This window comes from Heterodontus francisci, chromosome 43 (genome assembly GCF_036365525.1).
Source record: "Heterodontus francisci isolate sHetFra1 chromosome 43, sHetFra1.hap1, whole genome shotgun sequence".
Classification (NCBI taxonomy): Eukaryota; Metazoa; Chordata; class Chondrichthyes; order Heterodontiformes; family Heterodontidae; genus Heterodontus; species Heterodontus francisci.
The window spans coordinates 20,392,724-20,406,175 of record NC_090413.1 but is presented as its reverse complement, the minus strand read 5'-3'; the positions used below and the strand labels follow the sequence as shown (position 1 = coordinate 20,406,175).

The following is a 13,452-nucleotide window of genomic DNA, read 5'->3' as shown; positions in this document are numbered from 1 at the left end:
CGGCACAGACTCGGTGGGCCGAAGGGCCTGTTTCAGTGCTGTATCTCTAAACTAAACTAAACTTTATCCTCCAGTCCGTTGCAAATATTGTACACCTACCGTGCATTAATTTTAACCAGTGTCTGCTTCTCTTGCTCTTGTAGTTGTTTTAAAACAATATTCTGGGGGGAGTGACCTCTTCCATTTTCATAATTATCTTGTATAGCTACAGAGTCATCCCTGAGGCTTCCTTTCCAAATGGAAATCCAAATTTCTCCTGATTTTCCACATAACTGGGACCTTTCATCTTTATGTTGAAATCAAGATCATTGCGCTAACTAAAAGCAAAATACTGTGGATGCTGCAAAAAAACTGAAATAAAAAGAGCAAGTGCTGGAAATAATCAAGTCTGGCAGCATCTGTGGAGAGAGAAACAAAGTTAACATTTCAGATCTGATGAATGATCGCAGACCTGAAACGTTAACTCTGTTTTTCTCTCCACAGATGCTGCCAGGCCTGCTGCTGAGTATTTCTAGCACTTTCTGTTTTTATCTCATTCTCTAACATTCTCTACCGAGACCTCAAAATTATGGAATTTGTTCCCTGCCTCCTACAATACGCAGGCTTTAGGTCAAGCTTGGCATCACCTAAACACACACTATTTACTTCTTCCTCTTCTCACTTGCTGATATCTTACTCGGTTAGTCTTGGCCATTCACTCAGGCTTTTCAACATTGAAATTGGGGAAAATCAATAAGCAAGCATAAAGGGCGATGACTCTTCATTGCTCAGCCGCTTCTGTCTATGGTCGTTAGGATTTCCCATTTGAGGAGCTGAGAACGGACTGTGCAGAGTCTGAATATGCCCCTCTGTGGGACTTGGACTTGGTTGTAAATGAATGCTAAATGCACTTGTGTCCAGTATAAACCTCTGCAGCATGTGGGCATGCATGCAATCAGACATGCAAATACTTTTACGTCACAAAATTAATTTTGAAATTGCAATTGTACTTCTAACTATTTTTGCATTTTAATTATTGAATTTGCTTTCATGCCCAATTGTTTTATGGATATCAGACTGTAAATTCCAGCATTACAATGAAAAACATTTTAGATTTCTTTCAATAGTGGGGCAGTTACTGGAGTAATTGCATTGGGCTTGAGTTGAGTCACTTGAGTATCGATGCATATTTCCTTCTGCTGACCTTGAACATTTGTGTATAATTATAGTAAGATGATGGATCACTGAGTGAGTACACACCACCCAGTGTGATAGTCAAAGCAGAAAGTCATGGTTTCAGTATCCCAATCTCTACTTAGCTAGCTGACTTCAGCTGGGGCAGCCGGGGGGGGTTCCATTGGCCTCAGGACCCATGGGGCTCGGGGAAGGGAGAGAAATTGCCCACAGCTGCAACTCTTGACCACTATTGCATGATCCCAGCTGGAAGGTGGTTGCCAGATGTGGACGGGAAACCCACCTAACCTTATGACTGACAAATGGTCAAGTACTTACGATCCCATGAATAATTGCTACTTAACCCATAAGATATTGGTGCATCCCAGAAAGAGTTGTCAAGTGTCTTGAGAATTGAAGTAAAAATAATGTCAAAAAAACTTGTCTTTTTCTTTCAGGCGAATCTGCGGGATCTTTCTCAAATACTGAAGAAAATGCCTCAGTATCAGAAGGAGCTCAGCAAAGTGAGTACCACTATAGTTTACTTTCTCTATGGTGGGGTGGAGAACAAATGGGCACATGTATTTTAGTGCAACATGTCAATGCAGAGCTAAAGTATTAGATGAAAAGTTCAAAATACTTAATAAGCTGTACCCTACTGAATAAACTGTACCAGCTAGCTTGGCATTTTTGATAGTTAAAAGGACAAGTTCTGAATCACGCAAACAGCCCTATTTAAATTTGATAAAGGTACACCAGACTCTCCAAGAGGCAGCATAAATAAGTTATGATTAGGGGCTATGTTATAGAATCTGAGTGAAACCAACAGTGGATGGGGAGGAAGGAACATAATGCAACTTGAGAGCTTATAATTCTTTACTGTTTAACTTCAAGAGCTACTTCCCTCTAAATCACTTGACCTTAAATTAAGGGTGCAGATTGATGTATCCCTGTTTTGTGCACAATCGTCCTGCTATTCTGATTTCTCAGTTATTTGCACCCCTGTGACACAAGTGCAGTTTTCCTTGCGGTAATAATCCTTCCTTTGTTTTTCCATCCAGTACTCCACACATTTGCATTTGGTTGAAGACTGTATGAAGCACTTCAAGGGCTCCGTTGAAAAGATGTGTAAAGTGGAGCAGGTCAGTGCATTGAGAGTTTGTGCCTGTCTGAGATCAATTTTAGTGGCAGGCAATAGCTTTGGTCACTGATTCACCGTGACAATAACTGATATCAAGTCTTTTTAGTCAGTGCCATTCAGAGTGTGTCTCATTTTATTATGACATTTCTGGGATATATGACAAACTGCTATAAAATTTGAAATCTTTGTGTAGAAACCTGTGATTATGTGGAATATAGGCTGAATGGCCTCCTCCTGTGCTGTAACGACTCTAATATTTGTAGATCAGATTAATAAAATAAACTTCTGGTCTATAAACAGGACCTTGCCATGGGGACTGATTCGGAGGGCGAGAAGGTCAAAGATCCCATGAAAATAATTGTGCCGATCTTACTGGATACTAATATCAAATCCTATGACAAGATCAGGATTATCCTTCTGTACATCTTCCTCAAACACGGTGCAGTATAACTTGCGGAAAACGCTATTTTCATATTCAATTCAAACAATTGCCCAGTGCTCACCTTGGAGCTTTGGTCACCAGTTTCCACCCCTTGCACACAACAGACCAGGACATGTGGTCCAGTCACACAATAGCTCTAGGATTGACGTGACAAACTTTTCATGTTGCCTCAGTGTAAAACTGCACAATAATTTTGAAGTAATTGAGTTGACAACATGCAGCATTTTGGCAAAGGTTGAGACCACCTCAGTGAGGTAGTTTGGCTTTTTGCCAATTGCTGTGTAATCGCAACACTATTTAAGAAGTGGGGCGGGGAACTGGGTGACTGGGTAGCTTAGAATTGGCCTCTTAGCTCTGCAACATGAGCTTAAATCCAGCCAAATTGACTGGGTAAAAATCTTTTATGATTGCACTGGTCCAGTGTGAAATGGCTTTGGGCAGCTGAAATTCTGTGGTGGACACGAGCCTGCACTAAAACTTGGCCCCAATTCTCTGCTAATTGTCAGTTTCTTTCCAGTGGAATGTTTATGTAGGAAATGGGAAAAAGGGCTATATTGATATATTATGGGTGCTCTTTTGAGGTTGGGGGTGAGGCACATTGGGGCAAAATAGTTGGAACTGTAATCTACTGAGTCATGCCTAATCTGGGAGTACTTGCTGTTGACACTGGCTGCCTGAAAGGGAATGCATTCCTTTCCATAGTATGCACATCCCTTTGCCTTGAGCACAAAAAATGTGTCTTTATTATTATAGCATTTTTAAATAAAAGATGAACTGATGCGATTTGACAAATTTTTGGTACCTTGATTAAAGTGGTTCTTGGAGCTTTGAATAGAAAGTCTCGGTAAAAATCTGACTACTTGAAATCTCTTTTAAACTTGAGCTAAGCCACATACAAAGAAGAGTTATCAAGTTCGTTCTCTGTTCTGAGTTAACTGCCTCAGCCAGGGTTGCAGTCAGACTTGGAGCCTTTAGACTTGAGAAAACAGCAACATTAGCTGCTGATCACTATCCAATTAGCTCTTCTGGATAGTGTCATTGTGTGGGTGTTGGATAAGGACAAGTGCAGGCTCAGCTGGGGTGTTTTCCCCATGCAAACAGCCTGTAGATGTTTCTCATTGAAACATATGAGATTCTGAGAGGGCTTGACAGGGTTGTTGCTGAGAAGCTGCTTCCCCGGGCTGGAGAATCTAGAACTAGGGGGCATAGTCTCAGGATAAGGGGTCGGCCATTTCGGACTGAGATGGGAGACATTTTTTCACTCAGGGTTGTGAATCTTTGGAATTCTCTACCCTGGATAGCTGTGAATGCTCTGTTGATGAGTATATTCAAGGCTGCGATGGATTAGATTTTTGGGCTGTATGGAAATCAAGGGATTTGGGGATAGGGTGGGAAAGTGGAGTTGAGGTAGACGATCAGCCATGACCTTAGTGAATGGCAGATCAGGCTCAAGGGACCATACTCCTCCCATTTCTTATGTTCAGATCTACTGTCGTGGGACCAATGTAAAGAATGGCTAGTTGAGCAACATATAAGGCTATTGGTTCTTGTGGAATCCTTTTGCAAGCTAAGAAGGGAGAAAGTTAGAAGAAATATTCTCTTTATTATAAGATATTTATATTGTCTCATTCCTTATAGTTGAACCTGCTGTGCTTGGTTATTTCAGGGATCACAGAGGAGAACCTCACCAAGCTTATACAGCATGCAAACATCCAGGAAGACAGCAATATCATCCGAAACTATCAGAACTTGGGCGTGACTATCATACCTGGGGTATTCCATCACCTGAATTAACTAAATTTTGTTTTCAGTTTTCACTTTAAATGTGTATAGCAACCTAGTGAGTAATATTCAATTTTCTTGAACAAAAACAAGAATTTAGTTTAACATATGTCTGACTGTAATGCACTGTAAATAATTACTGTCCAGGTCTAGCTGTAACAAGTGAGTTCCCAAATTGTATGGTGAGCCTTCTTACTAAGATTATCTGAAAAACGGAAAATACTGTGAATACTCAGCAGATCAGGCAACATCTGTGGAGAGAGAAACGAGTTAATGTTTCAGGTCAATGACCTTCCATCAGAACTGGGAAATGTTCAGAGATATAACAGGTTTTAAGCAAGAAGGGAGGATGGGGGATGGTGGGATAACAGAAGGGAAGATCTGTGAAGGGTGGAAAGCAAAGCGATTAAATGACAAAAGGGATGATGCTGCAAGGTGAAAGGGAATGGTAATTAGACAAGTAAACAAACAAAAGATGGGTCTAGAAATATGTTAAATTGGTAACAATAGGTTTGATTTTCCTACTTGTCTCCGTCCCAAAGTTCAGCCACATTGTAGATATTTTAAAATGTGATTAACTTGTGCTATCGTTCAGGAACATTTCTATTGTTACTTCACTGAGGCAGTGTTAACTTGCAGTGCATCAGTTAATGTGAAAGTTGGCAAATCAGTGAGTGAGGCATTGGAAAGTTTGATGTTTGGAGGTGACAAAAACACGAATAAGATCCCCTGTTGACTTGAGTTTGAGGTACAAATGGAGGATGTTACAAAGGCGAGCGTCGCATTTGGTGATGGATAATGGGATAATAGCTGTATAAAACGCTAGTTAGGTCATTCCTGGAGCACTGTGTACACTTCTGGGCACCACACTATAGGAAGGATGTGATTGCACTGGAGAGGTTGCAGAGGAGATTCACCAGGATATTGCCTGGGCTGGAGCGTTTCAGCTATGAAGAGAGACTGAAGAGGGTAGGGTTGTTTTCCTTAGAGCAGAGAAGGCTGAGGGGGGACTTGATTGAGGTATGCAAAATTATGAGGGGCATTGACCGGTTAGATAGGAAGAAACTTTTTGCCTTAGTGGAGGGGTCAATAACCAGGAGGCATAGACTTAAGGTAAGAGGCAGGAGGTTTTAGAGGGGATTTGAGGAAAAAAAATTTCACCCAGAGGGTGGTTGGAATCTAGAACGCACTGCCCGAAGGGGTGGTAGAGGCAGGAACCCTCAACATTTAAGAAGTGTTTAGATGAGCACTTGAAACACCATAGCATACAAGGCTACAGGCCAAGTGCTGGAAAATGGGACTAGAATAATTAGGTGCTTGATGGCTGGCACAGACACAATGGGCTGAAGGGCCTGTTTCTGTGCTGTATAACTGTCTCTATGACTCTATATGGGATTTGGAACTCTGGTCTTGGGGCACCAAGGATTAGTACGGTCTAGTAGAAGACTAGAAAAGATGATCATGACCAGAATTGATTTGGAAGTGGCAAAGAAAGTTAGACTGGGGGAATGCAAGTGTGACAGCATTTTTGATGTTTCCCTTTTGAAGTGCAGATGACAAATTCAATCACCAAGATGGTAGATTTTGAAAATGGAGTAAGGCAGCTACTGTTGGATATCTGCAATTAGAGAAGTTAACATGTACTTTTTTTTTGGGCTTCATTTTAAGAGCGGATCATCTTCAAAGTCTAAACCAGAAAGAAAATTACGAACAGAATCAACTTACCAGCTCTCTAGGTGGACTCCAGTCATCAAAGATATTATGGAGGTATGATGGTTGTAGTGTGAATAAATGTGGGCCTCCAGCCTACACGGGCAGCTGTTTGCTGCATTATGTCTGCTGCAAATTCGCGGATCATAGCAAGTGAGCAGTGTTTCTCCATCTTATTCCTTGCTGATAGCTCAAGAGTTTCATAAGCATGGGATATATTTCTTTTGACTAGCAAGATTAAAAGTAGAGAATACAGAGTGAACTTGTGTGTAATCTGGAATAGAGAATAAACAATTCTTGGGAATGTTGCAGCTGTAAAACTCTCAATTGGTATGCGTGATGGAAAAAGTGATACGACAGTTCATAATGTCACTGCATGTTGGATATTGCACGTTACTGTATGTAGTTTACATATTTAACATTGCATCTGAAAGATGAATTATTCCGTGTTGCAAATTTGCATCCATTCTGACCTATGTTTAGCAATAACATGTATTTTTCATCCAACAACTTGTAATTCTTATAGGAAGCTACAGAAGAAAAGCTTTGCAAAAAGCAGTGGCCATTTGTGTCGGACCCTGCCCCAAGTACAACTGCTCAGACTGCGGTGAGGTATGTGAGTGACTAGCTCCGAGTCTGCTGGGACTGAAAACTCTAGAGTCAATTGTGGGATTTCTTATATTGTTTGAAGGCAAGAAAGTGGGTCACTTTCTTTCTGCAGTGATGCCAGTAAAGTCATTGTACATATTAAAGGGTACGGATAGTGTAGAGATTGTTACTGGACTCTTAATTCAGACCACGAGTTCAAATCCCACCCTGGCAATCTGAGAATTTAATTTGAAATATTAAAAATCTGTAAATTAAAAAGCTGATACCACAAAGTGAACATGAAGCTGTGGGATTGGCATAAAAATCCAGTTGGTTTGCTAATGTCCTTTAGAGGGAGGTAACCTGCTGTCCTTACCTGACCTGGCCTATGTAACTCCGGTACCACACCAATGTGGTTGATTTTTTATTTTTTAACTACTTTCTGAAGTAGCCTAGCAAGCTACAGCTGTATCAAACCATTAGTCTGGGTAGCTAAGGATGATCAATAAATGGTGACCTTGCCAGCATCGCCAACAGTCCAAAGTTTATTCATGCATTTATGAAGATTAGATTGTTTGCAAGTTGTTATCCCAGTGCTGAGTTGCTAAACCCTGAGAGAGCCCTTTTGTTAGCACATGGAAAACTTTAATAAAGTGAACTTTTGTTATTTTCTCAAGCGCCCGCTTTGGTCATTGGCACAAAAACAAGACTCCAACAGAGTACCGCACTGGGCCCCGGCTGATTGTTTTTGTTATTGGAGGTGTCTCCATGTCTGAGATGCGCTGTGCGTATGAAGTAACAAAGGCCACCGACAACAAATGGGAGGTGTTGATTGGTAAGTCTGGCAGCTCTGTTGCTTTTCTGTACCAAGTTCCAACTATCATGGGGCCCCATTGGAAATGCATTAATCCTCTCTGCAAAATCTTTTTTGACTTCTGAACTAATCTATCAGGCCATGTTTAAAACCGAGTGGCATTATTAGCCAATGAATTGGAGGCAGGGTGGGAGTTATGGTTTTAATTATAAACTACAGCAAATGGTCTTCGAACTCGTGACCAAAACTATAGCAAACAGAACCTCCCTGAGGATAGCAGGATTATTTCTCCAGCAAAATGCAGTGAGTAGAGGATAGTTAAACAACACAAATTACATGCTTAATATCAATTCTTGTGACCTACAGCAGTGATTGCTCCAGGCTTGATTGACTCCATTGCGGCTGGAATCTGTGGCCTGTTTAGAATGGTAACCTCCCCCCCCCCCCCCCGCCCCGCAAGCCCGCCCAATGTTTCTCTTCTAATTATATTACTGCTTTGGTTCATTTAACACTTGATTTTACTTGTAAGTATGAAGTATGACCATGAAAGGTTTAACATTGGCAGGGCTAAGTGTGTAGAATAACTGGTGTAGATTCTAGACGGTGTTAATTTTATCTAGAGAGAACTTGGAATAACCTGGATCATTTTAGAATTTGAAAGCAGCATTCCTAACTGACAATCTTAACACTTAAGACATTGGGAGCAAGAAAGGAAGTTGGGCAGAGCTTATTCACCAAGTGGTAATTGAGTTGTGAAGTAAATGACTTGGGAACCCCACTGTAGTTGGTGCTAGAAATGGGCAACAAAAATTGGATTCATTTAGGAGAGAAGGGATTGAGGGATACAATGCAAACCTTGTTAGGGGATACTGATCTGTGAAAAGGGTCTGGTTTGTGGAGCTAATGGCTTTTCCCTTTGCCTAAAAAATTTTCTGTAGGGGAACTCTTCGACAGAAGGGCAAGACATTCTATATTTGATCAATACCAGAGCAACAGTTCTGCCTTTTGTCTCCTCCATAGGCTCTACTCATGTCCTGACTCCTGAAAGATTCCTGGATAGTTTGAAGAATTTAGACAAGCCTCTGGAAACGCAAAGCTGAAACCACTGTTGGATGTTCCCAACCCTGCCGACAACCTGTAACTTTCCAACTGTGATTAAACCCACAGAAAAGTGAAATAGTGATTCTCAATCAACTGGTTTTATGTTAAGCTCACAGAATTAGATGTAATTATTTATTTATCTTTAAATTGTTTACAGTTGTATCCCTTTTTTAATTGCCGAGTGGGTGTACCATCTTTGCTAATTTACTTGCCACTTAGTAGGTTGGACATTTGATCTCTTTCTCTTCTGCACTCCCAACCCATTTTTTCCCTCTTGAAAATGCATACTATTTCTTGGCCAAGGTTCATAAAATGCTGTCAGCCTCCCGCCCTCCCCCCGGTACTTCAATCCTGCCCTCATCTAATGTGTGTGTTTATGTCTACACACAACTTTCCAATAAAGATCATTTCATTTCTTTCTAAACAAGTGACAAGTTAACTTTGACAAGATGGTTGTCATACTGAGGCAAACAGGTTAGGGAGGTCCTCAGTTCAGTTCCCTGCCTATATCGAATTTGCTGACTTCATCCTGGGTAACACATGGGAGGTGCTACAATTGACCTTAACATGTGGGCTAGGAGCGAGGACCCAGCCTTGTTGTTTCCTCCTTCTCAAGCTGAGGTCAGCAGATTCAGCACACACTAGGGATTGTACCTCATCTTTTCCTGGTCTGTGTACCCTTCATATCAGAACAAACCCATTGAAGTTAACTCCTCCCATTGTCAGTAAAACCTTTAACCAGCAGAAATTAGTCCTCAGAAGTGCACCTCTGGTATAGACGAGGACCTGGTTCATTGGGCAGGGGGTAAGTTATAATGGTTGCAAATAGCCAGATTGCAGTAAACAATTGAAGGTGGAAAGATAAGGTGCAGTGATGCTACCTTGCTTGTGAATTGCTTTGATTTCAAGCTCAACCAAAGCAGGTAAACAACTTGCCTCCTGGTTCGTTGTTTTATTTCTGTTACAAATGAAGTTTCTATTGATGTTTAGTTGCATATCGTGCCTCTTGACCAATGGAAGCCCCCATGTTATTTTTACATTGTACATTTTAATGCACTTTGCATTGTTTGTAAACTGGAAGCAAGGACCAAATCATAAAGGATTGTATATTTGTGGTGTGTTGCATAATCTTTCACTTTACCTCTTTGCTTGCAGTTCTGCAATCTGAACAATTAAATTTGTGCTTTTAAATATTTAGATTTGATAGGTTGAGATGAAGAAGGCCCTTCAGATCCATTTGATCTGATCCTTGCAGAATACCAACGCTATAGCGTTCCCATTATTGCTTTTTATAGGCACACGTGACCTCGGTTTAACATTTTCTGAACGACATACTTTAAAATTAAATAATGAAAAATCAAATTTAGGACAAAATTATGTTTTAAGATCAAGCCTTGATGGGACAGATGTTGAGTTTGAACATCACAATCACAATAAGCAGATGTTAATCTGAGGCCAAAAAACATTGCAGATTATATGTAACACTTTTCATATCCGTAATATTTTCCATCACCAGTAATCCTCCTTAAATTGACAGCCTGTTGATTATGGTGATTTACGATGGTGTTGATAGCGCATTACAGTGTTGGGGTCCCTCTGGCCTATTCAGGAGTTTTTGTGTGTTGTCTTCCCCCTCCTTTTAGAACAGGTTCTCTCCATTTCCCTACCATTTTATAGTGAGCAAGGCATCTGCTACTACTTCTGCTCTTGAGGCTGATTGAAGGAAATAAGTGAGGGGGACCAGACTGACTTGCGCTCTAGCTTTTCCTTCTCTCCCTCCCCCATGGGGAAGGGTCCTTCTCCTCACACCCCCCACCCCACCTCATTAGCACTGCCAAACTCAGGAGCTTGCTGTATGTGGAATCATGGCATAAACCTACATCCTCCCACTGGATGGCACCATGCATTGCATCAGCTGGCACAGCACAGTATGCCGTCAATGTAAAATATAAGATGTTGAATTAGTTTCTAGATCATATAACCTAGTAAAGCTCACTAGTAGATCCAAAGATATTTTATAGCTTTTGTATTTACATCTGAACACTTATTACCTCAAGACAAACTATTAGTGGAGAAATAAGAGGAAATTCTATTGCTAGAACGAAGGCTTGCCTTTAAGGAGTATTTTAATTTGAATTTGTTAATCTCACCAGAGAATGATGCCAGGAGAATTCTCTCTTCTCCCCTATCCTCAAAGTCAAATCCAGTTTTCTGAGATATATACTGTCTTATGTTCTCAATCCAGCCATAGTGGTCCCGGGGGTTGCACAATTTTGTTTCTTTCGCCTGGCATGAAGACGATTCGTTGCAAAGATCACATTGCCGAACTTCTCCCTAAAAGAGATATTGCAACTGTCGCAGCACAAAATTAATCTGGCAAAGTGTTTTCAACAACTCCGCCTCCTCAGGAGAGTGTCAACACCCTTTGGTCAAGGCTAGGCCAAATTCTGAGAGTGTCGGTGTAGATTGCATGAGTTCACTTTTTTGAAGCTTTATTGCACTAACTAAATGCAGCCACTCTGCACAAGTTCCTATCACCAAACTGTATATGGGAATTTTTTTCCATGCATTATATGTTTGTAAATTTGGTTTAAATGAAGGCCATAAGCAAATTCATCAGTCTACATTACGATTTTTTTTTAAATGATATCGCGATAGTATGGATGGATCCTTCTGGTCATGGATAATATAATACAATCTTTGTTTCAAGTATCACAGACTATCTTGTGTGTTACGATTTAATATTTGTGCATTGATCTGTTTGTTTGATTTGTGTTTAGTATAGTTAAAATGTACTTTTTGAACTACAAAACTTCCCCAAACCCACCCCAGCACCAGTTTTGAAAGGAATATTGGACACTGGTGATGCGTGCACTCTGGGCTCTTAAACGATTGTTCAGATTTCAGCAAAGGAAATTTCTGAAACATGATTTTTAACATGTGTTTTACATTGGTGTATTTAAGAAGCTAGTGGTAAGCACCCTATGTGGTTTACATGCCATTTACAGCTCAAGTCACACTTACAGATCTGTCATGCCTGGACAAATGCAGGATAATTTTTTTTTTTAGGGATTTTTTTTTTGTATTGTGGGCTGTGCCTGGTTGTCAGTCACACTCTGCCTGCCAGGAGGAAGTTCCTCCGCATCTGTGCTTACATAGATCCCTTGTCTGGGGGAATGCTTAAAGCATAGACAGGAAGGTCCACTTTCTCATATATTAAATGAGTTCTGCAGCGAGTTTATAAGTTTTTATCAGGACTCCTATTAGCTTTTTAAGCCCAGCTTCACAATGCACTGCTGTATTGCACATGGTGCCATGCCCTGCAGTGCTTAAACCACCAAACCCCTGCCACCCCCCCTCCCCTCCCTCCCCCCCCCCCCCCCACTCCCCCCTCCTTTTCCCCCCCCCCCTCCCCACTCCCCCCTCCCCAAGGAGGCCATCACATCCCCGAATCCAATTAGTACTTCACTCTTCGTGGTCCTGCTACCACTTAATGCTGGTGTACGTGGTATAACTACAACCTTGATATTAGCCAGGGTTTCTGTCAGACCTGACCATCTTCACCAATTAGGCTAAGGTCTCTTATTCTTTTTGAAGTGGGGGTATATAATCACATGTTTACTCTCTTGCCTTGGAGCAGTTAATCACATGTTGATTCGGGAGGGGGCTAATTTACTCTATTCTCTGACCTATTTTAATCTTGTTCCCCACCATGTAATCTGTCTATAGATGATCATTCAGTGGGTTTAATTGCATTGTGTTCATGATTTATCTAGATGGCAAAAGTTGATGTAAATATTTCCTCTTTAGTAGTAGTAGTAGCCAGAATGACTTTTGTATGTATATTCATTTAATAATTAAAGTCCTATAAACTGAGTTTGTTGTATGTGTGTAATCTGTGTATAAGTAATAAGTACTTTTTTGTATTTACTTGTTTGATTCTATCTTTTGTATATGTATTTATAATTTCTTAAATTTATGTATTTTTGTATCTTTTATCTTTTATGTATTGCTTCCACAACCCCAAAGCATTTCATATCTAACTAAAGTGTAGTCACTGTTATAATGTGTGGAAATGCAGGACCCAATCTGCACACACACCTCAGAAAAATGACGAGATAATGTGACTCCCTTCCTCAGCACCACCTCCCCTGCTTTGAAAGATCTTCCTGCCACTCATTGTTTTCCTTTATCTCTGCTGTCTTTTGTCTATTTGTTGGCTACTATAATGTAAAGTGACCAGATACATCTCTGAGGCCATTGCTGGAAGTTGCTCTTGTGAAGGTAGAGGTGAGCAGCTGCCTTGAACTGCAGTCAGTGTGGTGTCTGTACTCCCACAGGCCTGTGAGGGGGGGAATTACATGATTTTCACCCATTGACAATGAAGGAACAGTGGTCTAGTTCGAAGTCAGAATGGTGTGTGGCTTGGAGGTGGCGGTGTCTGATCCTCCTGCCGCCCTTATCCTTTTGGGTGGTGGAAGTCACTGGTTTAGAACCATAGAAAAATCACGGCACGGAAGGAGGCCATTCAGCCCATCATGTCCGTGCTGGCCGAGAAAACGAGCCACCCTGTCCAATCTCACCTTCCAGCACCTGGTCCATAGCCTCGCAGGTTACAGCACCTCCGGTGCATGTTCAGGTACCTTTTAAAATGAGTTGAGAGTTTCTGCCTCCACCACCATTCCTGGCAGTGAATTCCAGACACCACCACTGCCGCGCCCC

General features: G+C 41.2%; 1 protein-coding gene across 1 annotated transcript in view; it reads left to right on the top strand.

Annotated features, from left to right (window-relative positions):
* Positions 1–12,601, top strand: part of stxbp2 (syntaxin binding protein 2) — a 59,462-nt gene extending 46,861 nt beyond the window's left edge. The window contains exons 12-19 of the mRNA XM_068021116.1: positions 1,611–1,676; positions 2,214–2,294; positions 2,594–2,732; positions 4,402–4,508; positions 6,186–6,284; positions 6,754–6,839; positions 7,493–7,650; positions 8,650–12,601. Of these exons, the coding sequence (XP_067877217.1) occupies positions 1,611–1,676; positions 2,214–2,294; positions 2,594–2,732; positions 4,402–4,508; positions 6,186–6,284; positions 6,754–6,839; positions 7,493–7,650; positions 8,650–8,729 (816 nt within the window). The 3' untranslated portion in view covers positions 8,730–12,601. The remainder of the gene's footprint in view (positions 1–1,610; positions 1,677–2,213; positions 2,295–2,593; positions 2,733–4,401; positions 4,509–6,185; positions 6,285–6,753; positions 6,840–7,492; positions 7,651–8,649) is intronic.
* Positions 12,602–13,452: the final 851 nt, after the last annotated feature.